General features: G+C 72.6%; 2 protein-coding genes across 2 annotated transcripts; one reads left to right on the top strand and one right to left on the bottom strand.

The window, feature by feature from the left end:
- Positions 1-3,164: 3,164 nt before the first annotated feature.
- LOC309402910 (casein kinase II subunit alpha-like) lies at positions 3,165-14,217 on the top strand (the record flags this gene model as incomplete). Its single annotated transcript, XM_081996878.1, has 12 exons — positions 3,165-3,265; positions 5,418-5,529; positions 6,811-6,912; positions 8,178-8,228; positions 9,039-9,098; positions 10,055-10,138; positions 11,507-11,617; positions 11,780-11,881; positions 12,823-12,923; positions 13,144-13,292; positions 13,537-13,626; positions 13,725-14,217. The coding sequence occupies 12 exons, from the start codon at positions 3,165-3,167 to the stop codon at positions 13,838-13,840; spliced, it is 1,179 nt and encodes a 392-aa protein (XP_081853004.1). The 3' UTR covers positions 13,841-14,217.
- Positions 14,218-15,343: 1,126 nt separating this feature from the next.
- Positions 15,344-19,974, bottom strand: DGAT1 (diacylglycerol O-acyltransferase 1; the record flags this gene model as incomplete). The annotated part of the gene is given in 17 exon segments (XM_082015044.1): positions 15,344-15,490; positions 15,590-15,652; positions 15,769-15,856; positions 15,960-16,025; positions 16,164-16,276; positions 16,348-16,392; positions 17,302-17,343; positions 17,508-17,535; positions 17,537-17,544; positions 17,945-18,048; positions 18,142-18,216; positions 18,294-18,431; positions 18,527-18,632; positions 18,725-18,777; positions 18,887-18,972; positions 19,201-19,241; positions 19,675-19,974. Coding segments are annotated over 17 exon segments (1,503 nt in total).
- Positions 19,975-23,604: the final 3,630 nt, after the last annotated feature.

Raw genomic sequence — 23,604 nt, 5'->3', positions numbered from 1 at the left:
GGGCTGTGGACGGGGCTGCGAAGCCGCGATGGGGCTCCCTGTGGAAGCGAGCGTCGGGGGAGGCCGGGTGGGGTGCCGGTGGCCCGTGGGACCGCGGGCGGCGCGGGGTTTCTTCCGCCCGGCTCCGTTCCTGAGCCGCGTCGCTCGACGGGGTGGTGCGGCGGCGGTGGGGGGACGTGGCGACCCTCGGCCCCCTTTCCCGAGGGGGTTCGGGGGGGCAGCTGGCTGGGGGTCCATGTCTGCGCTCAGGGGAAAGGGCCTGCCCGGGCAGGGATGCTGCCCGCGCTGCCCGCGTTCCATCCGAGCGCGGTTTGGCCGACGCCGGGCGGCGCGCTGGCTCCTTTCATCTCGACGCCGCTCCCGTAACGCGCCCAACGTTTCGGTCGCGCTGCTGAGAGGAGGAGGGATGGCGCCGGCGCGAAAGAGATGAAGGACGTCACCCTCTTAAAGAGCGACCAGCTGCTGCACCCCACTGCTGTGGGGTCTTTAGGGTAAAAACCCTCCACAGGTTGTATTTGGCGAGGGGAGAGGGGAGCACGCTCCGCGGCGGGAAGCGCGGCGAGCTGCTGCCGGCGGCTTTGGGGTAAGAGCGGGAAGCTGGAGAAGGCCCCGGCGGCGGCTGGCGGCTGCGAGGCGCGGGACGCACGGAGCTGGAGGCTGCCCGTGAGCGCGCGCTTCCCTTCCGGCCTTTGGAGGGGAAACCTCCGCCGACGGCGGCGCGGAACGGAGGCTGGATTTTCCCCTGAGCTCTTCAGGTTAAAACTCGTCGAGAAGCGGGGCAGCAGGACGGGGGTCCTGCCTCGTTTCGCCAGCCTCACACGTGGAAGCCGCCGGCGCCGGCGAGCGTGCCGTGGGGCGCGAGCCTGCTTTGGCCGGAGGGGAGATCGCTGGTGCGCGAGCCGTGCCGCGGCGGATCGGAGCGGGGGAGCGCTCCCCGTGGAGCCGCCTCCTGCGCCGGGACGCCCACGGCCGCCGCGCCGAGGCTCGTTAGCTGCCCGTGCGATCGCCCTCCGCGCGTCGCCTGGAGCAGTGGGTCGTGCCGCACCCGCGGTGGTGTGCCCGCGGCCGCTGCCTCATGCCCCGAGGACGGTTCCCGCTAGATTTCCTCCCTCTCTGATTTCTCTGCGGTCGTGCCCTTCTCCCCGTCAGCGCTCTCCGCCCCGAGCCGCGGTGCCGCCGCAGAAACGTCACCTCTCCGTCGGGGCCGGCCTTGCCCTGCCCCGCTGCCAGCCTCGCGAGTGCCGGCTTTCCCGCGCCGGCCGGTCTCCCTCGCCGCGCTGTGGGAGGATAAAAGGGAACGCTGTGTCCGCCGGCCGACGCGGCGAGCGCCCCGGCGCTTCCCCTTTGAAGTCGGAGGCCTCGGCTCTTCCGTCTCCCCGGCCCCCGGCTCTCCCGGTGCGCTCGGAGCGCGTGCCGTCCCCGCCGTGCCTTGCCCGGGGCGTTTGCTGGCCGTTCCAGAAGGAACGGTTCCTTCGCCACCAAACAACTTTCTTCTTGCTCTTCGCTGAGCAGAACGGCGGCTCCGCTCCGCGGCCGGCGCCTGCGCCGAGCGGCTGCAGACGGGATTGCTCCGTTCCCCGTTTCTGCGCGGGTTTTGTGCCTCGCGGGGCCCTGCGCCGGCCCGCGGGGCCCTGGCTGGGCTGGTGGAGCCCCTTCACCTGGCAGAAAACGCCGGTTTTTGCCCTGGGTTAACGGGCTCCGCGCGCTCCCCTCTCGGGTCGGGCAGCGGAGGGGCCGGATCCCGTTCCTCCGAGCCGCGGCTCTGCTGGCAGCGCGCGGGCAGCTGCCTGCCTCTGGCTCTGCGCCCGCGGGTGGCATCTCCCTTGCGAGATGCTTATTAACCCTTGCGTAGGATATTAAAAATGCATGAAGGGCTGTGTCGGCGCCCGGTGCCGGCGCTCGTGTTGATTTATAGGCTCGCCGACCGCACCGTGCTGTGCCGCGCCGTGCCCCGCGCCTGGTTTTGCTACGGCGGGAGCGGAGCTGGGGCCGCTGTGACAGGACAGTTCCCATTTTGAGTGGAAGACCGGCTGTAAGGCTGGCTTCCCGCTGCCGCGGGGGGACAGCAAGAGCGGTGCGGAGGCCTGCCGGACGTCTGCCGGCTCCGCACCGCGTCTTGCCCTCATTTCGGTACCTGCCCCTGTTTCCCGGCCCGTTCTTGCTCAGCCGAAACGCTTCTGTCGCGGCTGCGTGTCCCCTTTCCCCCGGTGCTGCCCGGAGGAGGATGAGCAGCTGGCTGGCTCGCAGCGGCACGCGTGGCCCTCTCCTTCCCGGCACGCTTTGCCGCACGGTTGCGCCTGGAGGGTTCCGGCTCGCCGGCACGTAGCGGTAGCTGCCGCTCTGCATGTACTGGGGGGGCTGCCAGCAAGAGGAGAGCGGGGACTCTCACCGGGGCCGGGGGGCTCCCGGAGAGCTGCCGGTGCAGGACGTCGGGGTCTGGCTGCGGGATCCACGCGGCTCGCGTCGTTCCCCGGTTGTCGGGGGACGGCAGCGCTCTGTCCCCGGCGTCCTTGGGGAGGCGGCGGGATTTGGCACAGAGCTCCCTGGCCTCCGCCAGGGCCAGCTCTGACCTGAGCTCGCACCGGCTGCGGCGAGCTGCCTCCTTCGGCCCCGCCTCGGCACTGCCGGCTTCTGCCGCCGGCCCCGTTGTACCGTCTTCCTGCCGCTGGAGAAGCCGGCTCGCGCCCAAGCCGGCGGGGTCGGGGAGGACCTGGGGTGCTCGCCCCCGGCGGCTGCGCGGCTCTCCGGAGCCGGAGAGCGGATTCCGCCCTCAGCCGCTGCGGCCGCTGGGCGGGCAGAGCGGTCGCGGGGGGAGAGGGCCGGGCTGGGGAGGGGCGCGAAGGAGGAGAGAGAGCCCCACGGTCGGCCCCGCGGGCCCCGGGGCCTGCTTCCCGGCAGAGCCCTGCCGCCGGGCCGGCGGCTCGGGCGCGGGTTCCCTCCGCCCTGCCGGCCGTTCCCCGCGGAGCCGAGGCGCGCCGGCGAGCCGCCTCGCGCCCGCCCCGGCTTTCTGCGGCCGCCCGCCGCGCTGCGCTGGGGTCCGCCGGGCAGCCTCGCCGCGCGGCCCCTCGTGCCCGGGTCCTCCCAGGTGTGCCCGGTCTCACCCCAACTCACGTGTGTTTGTGTTTTTAGGGCGGTTGAGGCACGGCGCCGCTGGCCGTGGAAGCATGTCGGGGCCAGTGCCGAGTCGGGCCAGGGTCTATGCGGACGTGAACACTCAGAGACCCCGCGAGTACTGGGACTACGAGTCGCACGTCGTGGAATGGGGGTACGCCTGGGAGATAGCAGGGGGACCTACGCCAGGGCCCGTGCGCGAGCGCCGCCGCCGCTCTCCGCGGCGCTCGCGCGCGGGGACCGCCGCCGCTCTCCGCGGCGCTCGCGCGGGGACCGCCGCCCTTCCGAAGGCGGGAGGGCGGGTCGCGGAGCCTCCGCTCCAGCCGCGGCGTGAGGCTGGCACCCAGCGGAGCGGGGGCCGGCGTTCCGCTTTCCGACGGCGCCGTCCGGCGCCCACCCAGGGGTCTTGCGCTGCCTGGGGCGGGCGGCGGGGGCCTGACGCGGCAGCTTTGTGAGCGTCTGAAGCAGAGCTGGGCGCCTGGCTCAGCGCGGAAGTAAGTGCCTTTACCTGAGGAGCGCGGCGAGGGGTCGGTTTCCGTTGCTGGCAAGGACGGCTACGGCAAAAGGCGGCGGCCTCCGCGCGGCCGTCCCCAGGGCGCCGGTGGGAGCGGCGGTGGGAAGCTCGGGAAACGGTCCTGGCGCGAAGAGGGGTTTGAAAGGGCGCGGGCGAAAGTCTCGTGACTTTTTTTTTTCGGTTTTCGGGGTTCCCCTGAGGACCTGAGTCTCTGAGAACTCGAAACGAAGACGCCCAGCTGCTCGCTTTGCGCGACAGCCGGCTTGGCGACGCGTGGGGCTGTGACCCCTCGGGTATTAACGCGGCGCCCGGCAGCGCGAAACGCTGCCCTGCTCGAGCGCGTCCTCCCGGGCCCGAGGCGTGCTGCCCGCCGGGCAGAGAGGCCGCTCGTCGCTCGGGAGTTGCGGTAAAACCTATAAAAATAAGTCTTTTCGCTGAGGCCGCAGCGCCAGCCGGTGCCCGGGCACCGAGGCGGCCGTTCTGCACGGCGGTTGGCAACTGCCGGGGCCGGATTAGGAGCCCTCCCCGGCGCTCTCCCTTCTCTCCGCCCCGACCCCGGTGCGCTGCGGCGCGCCGGTCACTAGTACCGGTGACCTAGAAACGCAAAGCTGCTTTTTATCCCCTTCCAAATCCCCCGCGCGGAGCCCTGCGTGCCCTCGGTCTCCCCGGGACGGTGACTCCGACCCTCCCGCCAGCATCCTGGCGCGGGGGTTTTTTCACCCAAACCACCCCGGCGGTTCGCCTGGCCCCTGACGCTGACCCCGAGCCTTCCCGCCCGCTTCCGCGGGAGGACGGCTTCATCCTCCCCGTCCGCCGCGCGTGCTCCACCACGCTCCCCGTGTCCGCGCCGGCTGGGCGCTCGGGAGCGAAGCGGGCCGGCGCGGCCGGCCGACCAGCCGCCTCCTGCGTCGTCTCTGGTAGTTGGCCGTTGGTGAAGTGAAGCTTTCCAGCCTGGAATTCCCTTCCCTTCCTCAACTCTCGCCCTCACCGAGCCCCCGCGGCCGCGTGCCTCCCCTCCTTGGCATCGCAGAAATAATTCTGCGGCTTCCTCCAGCCCCCTGGGGGGGTTTGGGTGGACTCAGCGGGTTTAAATACGCGGCGGTTTTACGGGTGAGGGTTGTTTTCTTCTCTTCCCGTGCGGGAATATTTATTTTTCGCAAATCCTTGGGCGCGCGAGGTCCTTCGCGCCTCCCTGCAAAGGAGGGGCCCGAGGGGAATTTTTACGGCCGGCGTTTCGCTAACGGCTGGCGGGCGCCGGAGCCGCAGCGGAGCTCGTCGGCGCGGCCCCGGCGCCGCCGCCTCGGGGCTGAGGAGGGGGAGAGGTGGAAAGGCGTCGTCCCCGCACGACCCGCGGCAGAGCCGGCAGGGAGAGCGCCGGCCGTGGCGGGTGGCAGGGGCGACTGCGGCGTGCTGGAAGGGTTTGCCCGCGGGGCTGCGGCGCGTGCGGGCCGGAGGCAGTGTGGGGGGGGGTGGCCGTCCCCCGGCTCCCCGTAACGCCCGCGAGGTCTCGGTGTCCAGCTCCACGTGGAAACGGCCGAGCCGGCGCTCTGCCGCGCGCGCCGCGGCGGTGCTCTCCGGTCGTTCGCCGGCGGGTTCGCGTGCTCCTCTGCGGCGGTAGCCGCTTCCCTCCGGCGCCGGGCGCCGTGGTGCGCCGCTAGCTCTCCGTTTGCCGCAGGCTGACCCCCCGATCCTGGCCTTCCCCTGGGACGAGCGTCGTTCGAAGCGAGCAGCGCTGCGTTTTGAGCCGGGCGCCGCCTCCTCACCGCCTCTTCTTTCTCTGTGTCTCCAACAGCAACCAAGACGACTATCAGCTCGTGCGGAAGCTCGGCCGCGGCAAATACAGCGAAGTCTTCGAAGCCATCAACATCACCAACAACGAGAAGGTGGTGGTGAAAATCCTCAAGGTGGGCGCGTCCGCGCACCGTTTTGTTCCTCTGCCGGCGCTTCTGCGTCTTCCCCTCCCTCGCCGCCTCCTGCGCTCTGCGCCGGAAGCGCTGTGCCGGTAGTCGGCTGGTCTCGCCTCAGCTGGGGAAAACGCCGGGCCCCAGGGCTCCTCTCCTTCCCCAGCAAACCGGAGCTGGGAGCGGCGAGGCGGGGGACCGCGTCCGTGCGGCGCAGGCGGAAGGAAGGCCCCGTGCCCGGCCTCGTACGGGCGTTCTGCCTGCGTCCCCTTCGCCCTCCCGCTCTGCCACCCGCCGCCCCCGCGAGGTGGCGGTGGCCGGCGATCTCCTCCCGACCGGCGGCCGCGTCGCGGTGGCGCCGCGCACCCGCGGGTGCCGTAGGGAATAGGCGTTACTGGGCCTGTTTCGGGTGACAGTTCCGCACCAGCGCTTGGCTTCGCTGTGATGTGAGTCCGTAAAACCCCCGTGCCGGAGTCGAGGAGCGCCGCTCCCTGCCCCGGCGGGGAAACGGGAGCCCAGGGACCTTTCCCGGGACGAGCAGCCCGGCGTCTTGCAACGGAAGCTCGTTGCGGCACGTGACGTCTGCGAGTTGGAACCGGCTCCGGCCCTGGGCAGGGGCACGGGTACAGCCGCGTGTGCCGGAGCTCGGGCAGGGCGCGGAGGGGTCCCCGGAGCGGACAGGGCGCTGCTGGCCGGGCAGTCCCGCTTCTCCCCTCCCTCGTTAGGCTCACGGGCCGCGTTCAGGCCCGTCAGCTCGCGGCGGCAGGCTCCTCGCTGCGGTGGCGCCGAGCGCCTGTAAGTGCGGCCCGTGGGGCGCGGCAGTCGCAAGGCACGGGCACGGCGGCGCAGGAAGGAGCGCGGCAGAGACACGCGTTGAGGAAAGCCGAGGCCGAGGCGCGAGCGAGGGCCAGGAGAGGCGCTCGGGTCGTTTCCTGACGGTCTCCAAACGCAGGAAGCTCGCCGGATGCCGTTCTCCGGGGGGATCCGGGCGTGGGATTGCGTTCCCTCCGTTCTTCCACAGGGCTGGCGCGGGGCCGGGCGACGCTGGGGACGCCGTCGGGGGAGAGCCGCTGACCTCAGGAGGCAGAGCCCGCGCCGCCGGGGCTCGGACGCGGGCTGCGCGGGCCCGGAGGGCGAACGCGCCCGCTCGTCGCGGATCCTTTTGCGCGGCCGAGGAAGCGCACGCTCCTTGGCCGTTCCCCCGCCGGGCGCGCAGCCCGTCGCGCCGGGGCGGCCGGAGAGGTCTGTCTGCTGGTAACCGGCTCTCGCTTTCTGTTTTATCAGCCTGTGAAAAAGAAGAAGATCAAGCGGGAGATTAAGATCCTGGAGAATCTCCGAGGAGGCCCCAATATCATCAGCCTGCTCGACATAGTGAAAGACCCTGTGGTAAGGGCGGGGAGGGGCAGCCCCGACCGCCGCGGCGGCGGGGGGCGAGGGAGCCCTTCGCGGTCCTTCCCCCCCGCGGGTTGAGAGTCTCTCTGCTCCGGGACTGGCCCGTGGCCCGCTTGGCAGCCGTGCGGCAGCCGAAATCAGCCCGGGGAGGTCTCTGCCGCCGGCTCCCCGCTCCGGCACTGCCGAGGGAGGAGACGAGGGGTAGGAAGGGCAGGGGGTGTTCCTGGCTGATCCGGCAGCGGCAGGCGGACGAGGGCTGCGCCGGCCTCAAACCGATCAGGCCGAGGGAGGCTTTCCTCCGCCTTCGTGCCTCCGTGCTCCGCGCCGTGCCGAGACCCTTCGCTCCTCCCAAAGACCGGATGGTGCTCCCTTCGCAGCACCGGCCGCTCTCCCGGCTCTCGCCCGGGGGCGGCTTTTGCTTCCCTTATCCCCACGGAGCTGCCGGTTTCCGGTGCGGCCGGTGTGATCCCGGCCCGAGCCGGGCAGGGGGGCAGGACTCGGGAAACCCGCTTTTGGCAGCAGTGCGGGGGGGGCGAGTTTTACGTGGGCAGACCCGTAAAAGCCGCGGTGTTTGTGTCGCACGGCTAAATTTCTCCGAGGCCTGTGACTGCGTGCCGCCTGCCGTGCTGGTTAAAGCGCCGCGCTCGCTGATCAGCAGGGCGGATTGGAGCCGGGTTTAATCCTCCGACGGGCCGCGAAAGGCAGCTGTTGGCAGGGACATCCCTGGGGACCGGCTCTCGCGCCGCCGCTCCTTTTCCGGACGGGGTCTGCGGCGCTGGCTGGCGACGGCTGAGGTGGCGGACCGCGTCGCAGGGCGCGGGCGCTCGCGCCGGGGTGGGCGGCTGTTTTGGGGAGCGGCGGGCGGGCGGCGTTGCTGAGATGACGGCCTCTGGGCAAGCGCTCGGGGTGGTCCCTGGCCGAAAGGGCTGACCCCGACTCCTGGGCGTAGCCGGGAGGGGCCGTGCAGCCGGAGGCGGGGGTCTGCCTGCACACGGGGGAGTCCTGCCCGCAGGTCCGGCGGCCCGTGGTGGCCAGGAGACCAGCGAGGAAGCACGTGGTGCCGGGAAGATGCAGCTCAACATGCGGGGTGCTGGGCAGGGCTCCCGCGAGCGGCGCGTGCAGCCCTGTGTGTCGCGGCGCAGGCAGGACCCGCGGTGGCACGGGCAGGAGCTGCCGGCAGGTGCCGGAGGGCCCTGGACAGGAAGACTAAACTTCTCTCTTTCCTTTTGGTCCCTTGACCCGGCGTCGCCGTCCCGCAGTCTCGGACGCCTGCCCTGGTCTTCGAGCACGTCAACAACACAGACTTCAAGGTGAGCGACTGCCGCCGCCGCAGACGCCTCCGGAGCCGGACGACGGACTGTCCGGGAGAGCCCTCCCAGGCTCTGCTGCGGAGCAGGCGTCACACCCCGGCTACCAGAGCGGCTCCCGACCTGCTCCCACGCCGCCGCGTGCCGGGGAGGGAAGGGCCCTCTGCTGCAGAGGCACGCGGCGTCACCGGTGCGGCTGGCACCGCTGCCTCGCGGGGGCCGGCGGCTGGGGGGCCGCGGCTCGTTGCCCCAAGGCACAGTTACGGGAAGAGCCGGGGGCACTGCTCACGGCCGGGGTTGTCCCTCAGGCTCCGGGCTCGGCCGCGCCGCCCCGGCAGTGGTTGGCCATCGCGGGCTTGCGTTGGCAACCTGGTGCCGGCCGCTTTGCCGGCTGAAACGTCGGATTAGTTGAGCCTCGCTCGCGCCCCCGGAGGGGCTGAGCGGAGGGGGGCAAGGCGGATTATCGGGACGGGCTGTAGGAGTTAGCGAACCAGCAGCCGCTTTGCCTCTGGCTGCTCCTTCCGTTTTCAGCGTAACTAACGCGCTGCAAGTCCCCAGGGACCCTTTTTCCCCCCGGTTCTTGTCCCCAGGGCTTGTCTCCGGGCTGTCTGGGGGGAGCGCTCTGCGGGTTTGGGGGGGCGGTGAGGCGTGCGCTCTCATCCTCTGTCCTCGGGACGGGAAGCTGAATCCTCCCAGGTTCCCAGCGGGGCCTCGGCGCTGCCGGGTCCCCTCCGGGCTGGAAGCAGGGAGGGCGCGTGCGCGGTGGGTGAAGGTGCTGCGTTTCCTCACCCGCCTCTTGTCTTCGTTCTCCAGCAATTGTACCAGACGCTGTCGGATTTTGACATACGGTTCTACATGTATGAAATCCTAAAGGTAAGCTCCCGGGGACGGCCGGGGCGCCCGCGGTCCCTAAGAAAACTCCTCGCTCGGGCAGAGACCAGATCTCCCCCGGGGCGCCTGCGTGTAGGAGCGAGAGGTAGAGAGTGGAGTTGGTTTGGCTACTGAGCCCCGCTGGACCGTTGCCCGGCCGTCCACGTGGGATGGCTCCCTGGGCCACCGCGCGAGGGGAGGCTCGGCGGCAGGTGGCTGCGGAGCGTGCTAGCGAGCGGCTCGGGGCGCAAGGCCGCCACGTCCTTGAGAAGCAGAAGCCGTCTTATTTATCTCCCCGGCATCCTCCTGCGAGGCTTCTGCCGCCGCCGGGACCTGCTGTCGGAAGGGGCTTCGGTTACAAGCTGCCACTGGGGCCGGGGCCGTGCTGGAGCCTGCTCAGGCGCTCAGCCGGGGCGCCGAACGTGCCGACACGCTCTCCCGGAGCCCCCTCGCCCGTCCCGGCCGGCCCCGCCGGCCGAGACCGGCCAGGATGGACCGCGGTGCCCTGTCTGCAGGGCGCCGGTGGGAGCCGGCGCCGCAGGGAGGCTGCGGCCCTTGAACAAGGTCTCCTCCAGTGCGATGCCTCCTCCGGTGGGGCTGGCTCAGGGCTGGAGAGGGAGATGGGGTTTGCCCCCTTGCCGTCTCTCGGTCGTGCCCCAGCTCTTGGCTTCGGGCTGGGCGTCAAGGGGCAGAGCCCGGCGCATGGGTCTGCGGCGCGGCGGGCCGCTCCCCGGGATTTTAGCGGTCCCCTCCCAGGAGAGGCGAGATGGGGAGGGCGCGCGCTGGCGGCGGCTGCGCGGGGTCTGGAACGGGGCCGAGGTCCGGAGGTCCCCAGGGCAGGCGTCGCTGAAGCGGGGGCCCGCGGCGGCGCTGCCCGCGGCGGCGCTGCCCGCAGCGGCTGGCTCGGCCCCACCGCAGCCTCTGGTCCGTCCTTCTGACGGCGCCCGTTCTCTCCGCAGGCGCTGGACTACTGTCACAGTATGGGGGTCATGCATCGCGACGTCAAGCCGCACAACGTCATGATCGACCACGAGCACAGAAAGGTACGGTGGGGCCCTGCCGGCCCCGGCTCCGCCGATTGGCTGCGGCGGGTGGTTTGCGGTTTCGGTGGCGACACTTCCCCGGCACGGTTCGCGTCTCCAGCAGCACCAGCGCTCCCCAGCCCGTGTTCCGGCAGGAGAGCGTTGCCTTTAAGCGCCGGTTGGCCCTTGGTTAGCTCCGGGCCCCAGGCGCCGGCGCGGGAGGGGGCTGCGTTCGCAGCTGGGTGTGAGGAGACGCAGGTGACGTAAAACCCGCACCTGTGCCGTAAAACTCCCTTCATTCGCCACCTGGCTGTGGGTCGCGCGGGCTTGTAAATGGAGCTTGAGATTTCTTCCAGCGCCGCGGTCGCGGCTGGCCAGCTGGGACCCCGAGCAAAGAGGACTTCAAAAGGCGCCCGCTCGGGCAGCGGGAGGCCGGGCCTCCCCCCGCGGCACGGGCAAAGCCTCGCGCGGCCGGTGAACGCCGCCGTTAGCGGAGCGGAGGGGGGCCGCACCCCCCCGCCACGCTCTTTGGGCACCGCGCCCTTTGAAATCCCACCGCCGCAGCCTGGGACCGCCCCACGTCGCGGCGGCCGCGGTTTGCTGTAAGCACCGTGCTCGCCGGCGCCGGAGCCGAGCCGGCCTCTCCTCCCCGCGTGGTGCTCAGACCATCAGGGCGGCTCTTTGTGCACGGTCGACGTCGCGTATCTCCCGTTTTGGTGCGACTTCTGGCATAAGCCACCAGGGAGACGTGGCTTCGACGCGTTTTATGTACAGGCGGCGTAAGGCTGCCGGGCGGCCCGAAACGGAGCGTGATCCGCGGTGGTTTGCTGTCGGAGCGCGGGGCGACGCGGCATGGCTTCCATCCCAGGCCTGGTGTCGCTCGCTATTCACCACTCGGCCGATGGCCCAGAGCGCGGCCACCGCCCGTGGGTTTTCACGCGCGAAGCTGGGGAGGGCTGCCGGTCCCGCGGCATTCGGGGCGCGCCTGGCGGGGTTCGAGAGACGATCTGAAAACCGGGGTGAAATTCCCGAGGGGCAGGCGCGAAGCCCGGGTCGGGGGCAGGCGCGGGACGGGCGTCGCGGGCGCCCGAGCCGGTGCCGGCTGCCGGCGGAGCCTCGGCGGCGCCATGAGGAGGGAGGGTGTTGCGGGTCGGCCGCGGCGTCGCCCCCGAGGTGCTCCCGCCGCCTCGGCCGCGATGCGGTGACCGCCGTGGCACGGCGCTGCCGCCATGGAGCGCCGCGTGGCGAAGAGGAGCGGCCGGGGGCGGACGAGAGGGGGGACGCCAGCGGCTGCAAACGCGCCAAGGGCCGCGGGAGAGGCGAGCGCCAGCCGGGGGCCTGGGGTCTGCGGGGGTCCCCGCGCCCACCGCGCCCTCTCCCCTTCTCCAGCTGCGCCTGATCGACTGGGGGCTGGCGGAGTTCTACCACCCCGGGCAGGAGTACAACGTGCGGGTGGCCTCGCGGTACTTCAAGGGACCGGAGCTCCTGGTAGATTACCAGGTACGTCCCGGCGCGGCCCGGCCCCTCGCGCCGACGGCGGAGCCCGGGCGTGCGGGCGCAGGCCGGCGTCCCGCGGCTGCACGCGGGCAGGGGCGGGGCGGCCCTGCTGGCTCCCGCAGCCGCGCTCACCTCCCGCCCGCTCGCGCTCTCCGGCTTTTCCAGATGTACGACTACAGCCTGGACATGTGGAGCTTGGGCTGCATGCTGGCCAGCATGATCTTCCGGAAAGAGCCCTTCTTCCACGGCCACGACAACTACGACCAAGTGAGCGCCGGCACCGCGCCCTGCCCGCTCCCCCCGGCCTCCCGCCGCCCCCCCGGGGAGCTGGGCGAGCCCGGGAGCGCGCCGCGAAGCAAGCCGGCGGCGCCGGACCAGCGTGGCGGCTTCCGCCGCCGCCGCGCGCTGCCCCGTCTCCCCGTCCCCGCGCCACGCCGGGGTCTCGGTGCTCCCTGCTTCGCCCACCCCTCTGCTTTCGGGCCCAGGGAGGAGCGGGGTGGGGGGCTGGCAGCTAAACCTGGGGGCGGGGGAGCGAAGCCCTGGTTGTACTGGGAGACGGGAGCCGTCTGCCTGACCCGCGCGCTGCCGGAGCCGAGGCGCAGCTCGGGGGCTGCGGGAGCCGCACGCTGCGTTTCGGCTACTCCCAACGGCGCTGCCGCCACCGGGGGGTCCGGGGGATGCGGCTCGGAGCTGGCTGGCGCGAGCGGAGGCGTGTTTTCCAGTTGTATCCTCCCGGGAAGCTCAGCCAGCGAACGCGGGCCGTGCCCGCGGGGCCCCGAGCCCACCGCGGCCCGGGGAGGGGCCTGCAGGGACCCGTGTTTGTGGCATCCGCGCTCCCCGCTGCAGCCGCCCTCGGGGCGAGGAGGGGAAATGGGGCGCCTGGCTCGGCTCCCGGCTCGGGAATGCCGGCCCCGGGGCGCTCCAGGCACCTGCTCGCCCTTCCCTGCCAAGAGCCGGCGCGCGGCACGCCGCGGCACGCCTCCGCACGGCTCCCAGCCGCCCCGGGGAGGGGCCGCCGGCCCTCGCCTTCGCCTTCCGCCCTGGGCGCGGGGCGGCAGCGCGTCCCTCCCCAGCCACGAAGCTCCGCGGAGCCGCGTCCTCGCCGGGGGAGGCTGGGGGGGGGGGCCCGGGGGCCGCGGCTGGGCCGGCGGGAACCCCCCGTCTCCGCCGTCGCCCTCAGCGTCGCCGCTTTCCCGCCCTCCTGCCAGCTGGTGCGCATCGCGAAGGTGCTGGGGACGGAGGACCTGTACGACTACATCGACAAGTACAACATCGAGCTCGATCCCCGCTTCAACGACATCCTGGGCAGGTGGGTGCGCGGCCGGCGCGGAGCCAGGCGGGTGGCGGTGACCTCCCTGCCCCAAATCCTGCGGCCCCACGGCCTGGCCTCGCTCTTCCCAAAGCTGGCAGCTGGCCCGGCGCTGGCTGTGCCAGCCATGGCGTCCCGTGCCTGGGCCGGGAGCTCGAGGTGCCGGCGGCAGGGCACGATGCTGATGCCGCTCTCCTCCTCCTCCTCCTCCTCCTCGCAGACACTCGCGGAAGCGGTGGGAGCGCTTCGTGCACAGCGAGAACCAGCACCTGGTGAGCACCGAGGCGCTCGACTTCCTGGACAAGCTGCTGCGCTACGACCACCAGACGCGACTGACGGCCCGCGACGCCATGGAGCACCCCTACTTCTGTACGTCCGCCCGCGCCGCCGCCTGCCCCGGCTCCTCGCGGCGGCCGCCGTCCCCTCCCTCTGCCCGGGACCCAGCTCCTCCTCGCTGCTGCTGGCACCGGTCCCTGCCCAGCGCCGCCCCCGCGGCTCTCCGGGCCCTTCTGGATGGGGCAGCGCCCGCGGGGGGGCGGGGGGGCACCAGCGCTCCCCTCGGCGCGGGGAGAGCCCTCGCCGACGCCTTTGTGCCTTCCCCTCTGCCCCACAGATCCCATCGCGAAAGACCCGGCAAGGAGCGGCACCTCGGCCGGGCTCTCGGCCGGTAACACGCCTGTCAGCTCCTCCAGTATGTTGGCAGGTGGGTGCCGGGGGCTCGGGGACCCCCTCGCCCCGCCCGGGGCTGAGCGGTGCCGGCGCCGAGCTCCCCCGACGAGCCGCTCGCTCTCCCCGCCGCAGGTATCGCCTCGCTGTCCACATCCCAGCCCATCGGCGGCCTGGCTGCGTCGCCCGTCATCGCCTCTCCCAACGCTTTGGGCTCGCCGGTCCCCGCCGCGGCCGGCACGCAGCCCTGAACTCGCCTCTCGGCCTCGCCGCGGCGCCGAGGCCGGTGCCGCGTCTGCCTTCCGCCCGCCCGCCTGCCCCTCTGGAGAGCCGCCGGCTCCGGCCGCCTGCCCGCCCACCGGCAGCCACGGGGTGGGGGGGCCCTCTGGAATTTTATTTTCATTTCTCTCAAGTATGGAAAAAGGAAAAGAGCAAAAATGTAGGTTCCTTTTTGGTTTTTTTTTTCCTCTCTGTGCAGTAACAGTATCGCACGCTCTGGCGCCGGACCAAGCTGCGCGGTGTTGTGTCGGGGTACGGAGTTAGCCGCGCTCTTCTCGGGAGGATGATGGTTAGTGATGCAGCTGCAGTGTAGAAATCTAAACTGAATAATAAAATTTATTTTCTATGTACCTAACAGGATGGCCGGAGCAGCGGCTGCTTCTTGGCTGGGGGTGGGGGGGGGCCGCCGCGCGTGGTACAGCGCCGGTGCCGCTTCAGCACGAGTGTGGCCAGCGGCTCGTGGGCACAGCAGCCCACTTGCCTCTTGCCCTTGGGGGCCTTCAGCCTCATGAGGGGCCACAAGGCCAAGGGCAGGGTCCTGCACCGGGGTCGGGGCAACCAGCACAGGCTGGGGATGAAGGGATGGAGGGCAGCCCCATGGAGAAGGACTGGGGGGTCCTGGTGGGTGAAAAGCTGGACATGAGCCAGCAACGTGCGCTCGCAGCCCAGAAGCCACCCGTGCCCTGGGCTGCCCCCAAAGCCGCGTGGCCAGCGGGGCGAGGGAGGGGGTTCTGCCCCTCTGCCCCGCTCCGGGGAGACCCCCCTGCAGTGCCGCGTCCAGCTCTGGAGCCCTCGGCACAGGAGAGACACGGACCTGCTGGAGCTGGTGCTCCCCCAGCCTCTCCCCCCACCCCAAACTGGCCCCTCCAGCTCTCCCCGGGCGGGGGGGGACAACCCCCCCAGGAGGGGGACAGCAGGGTCCGTGCCTGCGCTAAGGGGAGGAACAAGGCTGGAGCCGGCGTGGAAAAAAAAGACACTTTAATCACTTTTCTTTGACAAATTCGATGCGGAAGGGTTAAAAAGTGGCCGAGCGAGACCAGAGCGAGGCCGGCGGCGGCAGCGGGGCCTGGCCGCCCTCCGCCAAGGAGAGGGCAGGGCTGCAGGCAGCTGCCTGCACTGGCAGCGGCCCAGGGACGGAGCCGAGGGCCGGCGCGGCCACGGCGAGCGCCAGGGCCCCCCGGGGCCGCCGGCAGCGGCGGGGCCGGGGCGAGACCCCCGGGAGTGCGAGGGGACGGGCCCGGGCCGGCGCCGGTCCCTTAAAGTGCCTTAACACGGAGGAGGCGCCGGCGGCCGCTTGGAGCTGGGGGGCCGGTGGGGCAGCCGGGGGTCGCGTCCCCCCGCCCCGGCGGCTATTGCATGGATCCGACACTCAACGCGGGAGGAGGGGGACGCCCGCCGGCCCTGCCCCGGCGTGCGAGGGGGCAGCGGCGCAGGCCCAGGCCCCCGCGCGCCGGCCGCGCCGTGGGGCGCCGGCCTCACTGGTTGCCTTCGTAGTTGAGGACGTAGTAGTCGTGCACGTACATGAGGACGGCGATGGGCTGCCCGATGATCAGCGACATCCAGACGGCCGCGTTCCCGTAGTTACCCCTGAGGAACCTGGAGACGAACCAGGCCAGCGGGATCTGGAAGGGATGGGGCGGCGTCAGCCCCCCGCCCGCCGCGGCGGCGCACGGGGGGCCGCCGCGGGGAGCCCGGCGGCGCCGAGCCGGGGCTGCGCTCACCTGAGCCGCCATCCCCATGAACGCCCAGAGCCGGAACATCTTCAGGGGGACGCTCACCAAGTACTGCGGGGACACGGCGCCAGCTCCAGCCCCGCGCCCCACGGCGCGGCCCCGGGGCGGGCGCCCCCGGGGCTCGGGGCGGGGGGTGGCGCGGGGCAGCCCCCCCCCCCAGCACTGACCTCGTGGAAGAAGGCAGACGCCAGGAAAACGGCCGCCTGGGCCACCCACTTGCTGGCCCCCCGCTTCAGCATGGGCTTGTAGAAGTGCCTAAGGAGCGGCGTCCCGTTAGCGCGGCGCCCCGTTAGCGCGGCCGCCCCCCCCAAGCGGGGTGGGGGGACGCGGGACAGCCCCCCCCGGCACCCCCCCGTACCTGAGACACCACTTGTGCACGGGGATGTTCCAGTTCTGCCAGAAATAGGTCACCGACTCCGAGTTCCTGGGCAGCGAGACGTGTCCCCGGGGCAGCTGCCGCGGCCCCGCCGCCCCCCACGCGCCCCCCACGCGGGCAGGGCCCAGCGCCCCTGCCGGGGGGCTGGGAGGGGGCCGGGGGACCGCGCCGCCCCCCCCCACTCACCACCAGTCCCGGTAAAACTCCCGGTCCCCGAACTGCATCACTTCGGCCACCACGTTCAGGCAGGAGTGGAAGAACCAGTAGAAGAAGATGAGCCAGATGAGGTGGTTGGGGACCTGGGGGCGGGCGGGGGGCGTCAGGGGGGGCTGGCGGCCCCCCGGGCAGGGGCGGGGGCGGGGGCACTCACGGCCAGCTTCAGGAGCCGCTCGATGATCCGGGAATAGTCCATGTCCTGCGAAGCGGCGGCCGCCGTCACCCCTGGCCCGCAGACCCCGGCCCTGCCAGCCCGGCAAGAGGGCAGGCAGGGCCGAGGGGCGGCAGGGGCTCGCTGCCCGCGCAGGCAGGGCCGAGAGCAGGCAGGGCTGATGCAGGCAGGGGCTTGCTGCCCACGCAGGCAGGGCCGAGGGGCGGCAGGGGCTCGCTGCCCGCACAGGCAGGGCCGACAGCAGGCAGGGCTGACGCAGGCAGGGGCTCGCTGCCCACGCAGGCAGGGCTGAGGGCAGGCAGGGGCTCACTGCCCGCACGGGCAGGGCCGACGGCAGGCAGGGGCTCGCTGCCCACGCAGGCAGGGCCGAGGGCAGGCAGGGCTGAGGGCAGGCAGGGCTGAGGGCAGGCAGGGCTGAGGGCAGGCAGGGCTGAGGGCAGGCAGGGGCTCGCTGCCCGCACAGGCAGGGCTGAGGGCAGGCAGGGCTGAGGGCAGGCAGGGCTGAGGGCAGGCAGGGCTGAGGGCAGGCAGGGGCTCGCTGCCCGCACAGGCAGGGCTGAGGGCAGGCAGGGCTGAGGGCAGGCAGGGCTGAGGGCAGGCAGGGCTGAGGGCAGGCAGGGCTGAGGGCAGGCAGGGCTGAGGGCAGGCAGGGGCTCGCTGCCCGCACAGGCAGGGCTGAGGGCAGGCAGGGCTGAGGGCAGGCAGGGCTGAGGGCAGGCAGGGCTGAGGGCAGGCAGGGGCTCGCTGCCCGCACAGGCAGGGCTGAGGGCAGGCAGGGCTGAGGGCAGGCAGGGCTGAGGGCAGGCAGGGCTGAGGGCAGGCAGGGGCTCGCTGCCCGCGCAGGCAGGAGGGAGGGCCGCTCGGCTGGAGCTGGCTCTGGGGCCAGGCAGGGGTCGGGCTCTGCCCCCCCTCCCCCCCGGCGCCCCCGTCACTCACCCGAAACGGCTTCATGGAGTTCTGGATCGTGGGCACCATCCACTGGGAGGGAAAACGCGGCTGGAGCCGGCCCCGGCGGGGGGGCGGAGGGGGGGGCCGGCCCCATGGGGCAGAGCCCCCCGGTGTGGGCCGGGAGAGGGGAGGAGGGTGCCCACGGCACCCCAGGAAGGGGGCCCGGAGTGAAGCCCCCCAACCACCCCCGGTACCTGCTGGATCAGCCCCACCAGCAGCTGGGTAGAAGAGCTGGAAGACAGCGACGGAGCCCTCAGCGGGGGCACCCCACAGCCCCCGGGACCCCCGCCCCACCCCGGGGGCCCTCGCCTCCCCCCCCACCCCCTCCCCCCTCAGGGACCCCCCATCATCCTCCTCACCTCAGGGGACACCCCTCATCAACCTGCCCATCTCGGGGACCCCCACCCTCTCATCCCAGGGACACCCCCCATCATCCCGCCCACCTCGGGGACCCCTCCCCACCTCGGGACACCCCCCCCCCCGCCCCAACGCTGCCTCTGCTGTGAGGGCAGGACTCCAGCCACGAGAGTCCTGCCAGCCTCGAACCCAAACTCAACCACCCCCCGCAGGACCCCAACCCCAGCGGGACACCCCAGACCCGCCCCCCCGGACCCCCCGGACCCCCCCTCACCATCTCGAAGAGGCGCCGGAGGAGGAAGCGCTTGCGGACGCGGGGGGAGCGCGGGAAGTTCAGCTCGTAGCACAGGGTGGGCGCGAAGAGAAAGTAGTAAAGATCTGCGGGGAGCGGGGGGCGCGTGGGGGCGGGCGGCCGCAGAGCCGGGGACCCCCGCGGGGGCCCGGGGACCCCCCGAGTGGGCCAGCACTTACTTCTGTAGGTGAGGTTGCCCGGGTAGGTGACCCCGCTCTTCCCCACGTCCCCGTTGGCTTTCTTGGCCCCCGCAGCTGGGAGAGGGGAAGGGAGGAGCCGTGAGCCCCCCGGGGCGGGCTGAGCCCCCCGCACCCCCCGCCCCGTGCCGTACCCGCGGCCGAGCCGTCCCCGGGGTCCGGGGGGGCCGTTTTCGCCTCCCGCCTCTCCCGGCACCACTTGTTGACGTCCCTGAAGGAGAAGAGCTTGAGGAAGACGATGGTGTAGATGGCCAGGGCGAAGACGGAGCCCACTGCGGGCAGAGGGAGGGGCGGTGAGAGGAGGGGGGTGCGGGGCCCGATCCCGGACGGCGCCGGGGTGAGCCCGGCCCCCCGCCCCGCCCCTCACCTGGGGTGATGGAGGCGACGGTGAGCGCGACGCCGGCGGGGAAGCAGAGCACGGCCAGGAGGTTGAGGGCGTGCAGGGCGGCCCCCACGCCCTCCGAGAGGGAGCCCTGCGGGAGGAGGGAGGCCCGGGATGGAGCGGGGGGACGCGGGACGCCCCCCGGCGCAGGGAGGGGGGCACCCGGCCCCCCCGGGCGCTCACCGCTGCCAGCCGTCTCTCCAGGGCCAGGGCCACCACCACGAAGACGTTGGCCACTGCAGAGGGAGGAAGAAGAGGAGGAGGAAGGCGGCGTTAGGGCTGCCGGGAGCATGGCCGCAGCGGGGTGGGGGGCTTTGCCGGCCGGCGGGGGGCCGGGGCGCTCACCGATGACCAGGCAGAGGGAGGGCCAGCTGTAGGGGTCTTTGAGGAAGAGGGAGACCACCTGGATGGGGTCCACCAGGATCCCGTACCTGCGCCGAGCGGGGGCCTGAGCAGCCGCTGCCGAAGCCGCCCGGGCCCCCCCAGACACCCGCAGCCCCCAGGGTGGGGCAGGGGGTCCCCACGGGGACGGCCCCTCCCCAAATCCCCTGGGGATCGACGGCAGCCCCAGCCCCACGCCGGGGTGCTGGGGCCGCTGCGGGCAGCGCGGGGCTGTGGGGGTGGGTGCGTGCCCCCAGCCCTGGGGACCCCCCACTCACTTGATGAGGTTTTCCAGGAAGAGCCGCGCGTTGCTCAAGACCTGGAAGAGGAAAGAGGCGCCGGGTGAGGCCCCCCCCCTCCCCGGGGACCCCCTCCCCGGGGCCGTCCCGGGCTTGGGGACGGCTCAGGGACGCTCTTGCGTCACCGGTGCCGCGAGTCTGTGCAAGGGTTGCGGCACGCGGGGCGGTGAGTCACGCGCCGGCCCGCGTACGGCTGCCCCGGGGGCTTCGCGCCTGCCCCGGCGCCGCCAACCCGGGCGAGCGGCGCGGCGTGGAGCCGGTGCGCGGCCGGGTGCCGTCGGCACGAGCCAATCGGCCCAAATCCCTTCCGCTGGCTTTCGCCCGCTGATCGCATTAAAGCCGCACCGGGGGATCAGCCGCCGCCGCGCCGGTTCTGGCGGCAGTGCCGCGCTCGGGGCTGCGCTGCCGGAGGAGGAGGGGGGTCCCCTCCCGGCGCAGGGCCCCCCGACTCACCAGCATGACCACACACCAGTTGAGGACGCCCCGGTAGTTGCTGTAGCCGCTGCCCGAGCTCAGCAGAGACTCCTGCACCTTGTGACACCTGTGGGGACGCAGACGACATGGCCGCCGCTCAGTGGGGCGGGGGGGGCCGGGACACAGCCGGAGCCCCCCCCCAGGGACCCCGGCAGCGGCCGAGCGACGCCGGGACACGCTCCTGGGGGACACGGATGGGAAAGACAGATTTTGCAGCGGGTTGGGGCGGCTGCAGGCAGGCAGCGGGCAGGCAGCGGGCAGGCAGGAGGAGGGCAGCATGGAGGGGGGGGCTCCCCCAGTGCTTGGGGACACGATTTACCCCCCCGGGAGGGGACAGGGGTGTCCCGTCAGCTTCAAAGCAGTGCCAGGGCCGGGCACAGCCCAGAGCTGCAGGCAGGGCGGGCAGGGCAGGCAGCTCCCGGGGCCGGGTCCAGAGTCCCGCGGCGCTGCAGCCCCCGCCCCAGATAAGATTAGGGGTACGGAGGGGTCAGGGACGGATCCTGCCCCCGCCGCGCCCCGGGGAGGGGGGTACGGGGCCGGGGGGTGCGCCCCTGGGTCAGCGCAGGCAGGGCAGGCAGCAGGCAGGCAGGGCAGGCAGGGCAGGCAGGGCAGGCAGCAGCAGGCAGGGCAGAGTGGGCAGCGGGGCAGGCAGCGGGCAGGGCAGGCGGCAGCAGGGCAGGCAGCGGGCTCACCCACGAGCCCCACAGCCCCTCGCTCCCCGCGGGGTCTCCGGGGGGCCTTAGGACACGCGGATCGCGGTCCCCAGGGGACGGGACCCCCCGGGGCAGGGGGTCGCCGCTGTGGGGGCAGGGACACGGAGGGGGGGGGGCGGGGAGGGCCCCGCCGCGTCGCAAGAGGAAGCGGCGGCGGCGGGGCCGGGCCGGGCCGGGCCGTCGCCCCCGGGCACCCGGGACCGGGACACGGCGGCACCGGGGACGGGGACGAAGGTCGGTGCCGCGGTGGCGGCGGGGCCCGGAGCGGGGCCGCTACCTGAAATCTCCGCCGGGGTCGTGGCCGGGGTCGCCGCCGCTGTCGCCCTGCCCGGGGGTCTGGCGGGCCCCCGCCGCCGCCCCCCGCCGCCGCCGGGCCCCCCCCCCCGCCGCCGCGCCGCGGTCGCCCATGCTGGGCCCGGCCCTGGCAGCGCCGCCGCCTCCCGGCCACCGTAGCGGGCCCCCCGCCCGCCACGGCCTATGTAACCCTGGCAACCGCCCCGCCCCCTCCGCCGCGCCCCGCACGGCCAATGGGAAGGTGGGCAAGCGGCGGGACTCCAACTCCCAGCGGCCTCCGCGGCGACACCGGGACCCACCCCCCCGCCTGCCTGCGCCGTGATGAGCGGCGGAGGAAGCCAATGGTAAAGCGGCGTGGGGAGGGGTGAGCCAATGGCGAGGCGGGGCGGGGCGGGGCTGGCCAATGGGAGGGCGGGGCGGTGCCGAGCGGAGCAGTGGCGGCCGGCGGGCGGAGCCGGACGGGGGAGCGCGGGTGGCGGGGGAGCCGGGGGGTCGCGGGAAGGGGGGGCCATGACCCCGTGCCGTGCCGTGCCAACCATGCTGTGCCGTGCCGTGCCGTGCCAACTCTGCCGTGCCAACCGTGCTGTGCCGTGCCGTGCTGTGCCGTGCCAACCGTGCCGTGCCAACCATGCCGTGCCGTGCCGTGCCGTGCCGTGCCAACCGTGCCGTGCCAACCATGCCGTGCCGTGCCGTGCCGTGCCGTGCCAACCGTGCCGTGCCAACCATGCTGTGCCATGCCGTGCCAACCATGCCGTGCCGTGCCGTGCCAACTGTGCCGTGCCAACCATGCTGTGCCATGCCGTGCCAACCATGCCGTGCAGTGCCGTGCCGTGCCGTGCCATGCCATGCCAACCGTGCCGTGCCGTGCCAACCGTGCTGTGCCGTGCCGTGCCATGCCATGCCAACCGTGCCGTGCCGTGCCAACCGTGCCGTGCCAACCATGCCGTGCCGTGCCGTGCCGTGCCAACCGTGCCGTGCCAACCATGCTGTGCCGCGCCGTGCCGTGCCAACCGTGCCGTGCCAACCATGCTGTGCCATGCCGTGCCAACCATGCCGTGCCGTGCCGTGCCAACTGTGCCGTGCCAACCATGCTGTGCCATGCCGTGCCAACCATGCCGTGCAGTGCCGTGCCGTGCCGTGCCATGCCATGCCAACCGTGCCGTGCCGTGCCAACCGTGCTGTGCCGTGCCGTGCCATGCCATGCCAACCGTGCCGTGCCGTGCCAACCGCGCCGTGCCGTGCCGTGCCACACGGCCCAGGGCCGTGCCGTGCTACGCCGTGCCCGCGATGCCGTGGCGCCCCGCGCCGCCGGTGCCGCCCGGTGCCCGCGGCCCCTGCCCTGGCGGCGGCGGGTGCTGCGGGCGGGGGGTCTCTGCCCCGAGCTGCGCCGGCGCGTCCGGCCCCGGCTGCCCCCGACGAGGGGGGCCCGGGGGGGCCCGGGGGGCGGGGGGGGCCTGGGTTCTCTCTACACCCCCCTCCCGCGCAGCCTCGGCCCGGGGCACCAGGCTGCCCCCCGCCCCCAGTCCCCCCTGCCCCCCATTCCCAGCCTCCCCCGGCTGACGCAGCACCGTGGGGCGCCCCCCACCCCCTGGGCCCCCACGAAGCCCCCCAGGACCACCGGGACCGCGGCAGGTGCTGCCGGGTGAGTCGGGACCCCCGGGCTGGGGGGCTGGGTGGGCTCTGGGGGGCTGTGCCCACGCTGGGGGGCTGTGCCGGGGTTGGGGGGCTGTGCCCATGCTGGGGGGCTGTGCCGGGGTTGGGGGGCTGTGCCGGGGTTGGGGGGCTGTGCCCGTGCTGGGGGGCTGTGCCGGGGTTGGGGGGCTGTGCCAGGGTTGGGGGGCTGTGCCATGGGCTGGGGGCTGTGCCGGGGTTGGGGGGCTGTGCCGGGGTTGGGGGGCTGTGCCAGGGTTGGGGGGCTGTGCCCGTGCTGGGGGGCTGTGCCATGGGCTGGGGGGCTGTGCCGGGGTTGGGGGGCTGTGCCGGGGTTGGGGGGCTGTGCCAGGGTTGGGGGGCTGTGCCGGGGTTGGGCACCACCCGGCACTTTCAATAAAGGCTCTTTTTGGGGCGTCCCTGCACTGCCCCCCCGATCTTGGAGGCACCCCGGGGGGGGTTCAGGCCCCGATCCCATCCCGTGGCTGTTGGGGGTCCCGTGTCCCCCCTGCCGCCCCCCAGATGAGGCCAGTTCTGTGCCTGCAAGAAAACTTTATTGGGGGTCTGGGGTCCCCTGCCTGCTCCGCTCCCATCAGCCCCTGGGGCAGCTCATTTGCATGTGACTCGCTCGCCATCTTCCACCACGCCCTGCGGACCGCGGGGACCGTGGGGTCCTGCCCCACTGCCCCGTTCCTGCAGGTTGAGGCCCCCCCGGGGCCGCCCCTGCTCAGTCGATGGCCCGGAAGGTGAGCAGGGGCGACTTCTCGGGCATGAGGATGAAGCGGAAGACGGTGCGGATGTCCTCGGTGGACACCGCCTCGATGGTGAAGTTGCGCAAGACCTGGTGAGAACCAAGGGTCAAACCAAGACGGCATTGGGTCAAGCCAAGACGTTGGGTCAAGCCAAGACGTTGGGTCAAGACAAGACTTTGGTCAAGACAAGACATTGGGTCAAGCCAAGATGTCATTGGGTGAAGCCAAGACATCATTGCGTCAAGACAAGACATCATGGGGTCAAGTCAAGACATTGGGTCACAGAATCACAGAATCACAGAATCACTAAGGTTGGAAAGGACCTTTAAGATCATCAAGTCCCACCATTAATCCAGCGCCACCATGTCCCCTAAACCATGTGCTGAAGCGCCACATCCACACGTTTTTTGAACACTTCCAGAGATGGCGACTCCACCACCTCCCTGGGCAGCCTGTTCCAATGCCTGACCACCCTCTCAGTGAAGAAATTTTTCCTAATA

This window comes from Phaethon aethereus (genome assembly GCF_964289735.1).
Source record: "Phaethon aethereus genome assembly, chromosome: 2".
In the NCBI taxonomy this organism is placed as follows: Eukaryota; Metazoa; Chordata; class Aves; order Phaethontiformes; family Phaethontidae; genus Phaethon; species Phaethon aethereus.
Note: the sequence above shows the minus strand (reverse complement) of the source record. Positions and strands in the feature narration are given on the sequence as shown.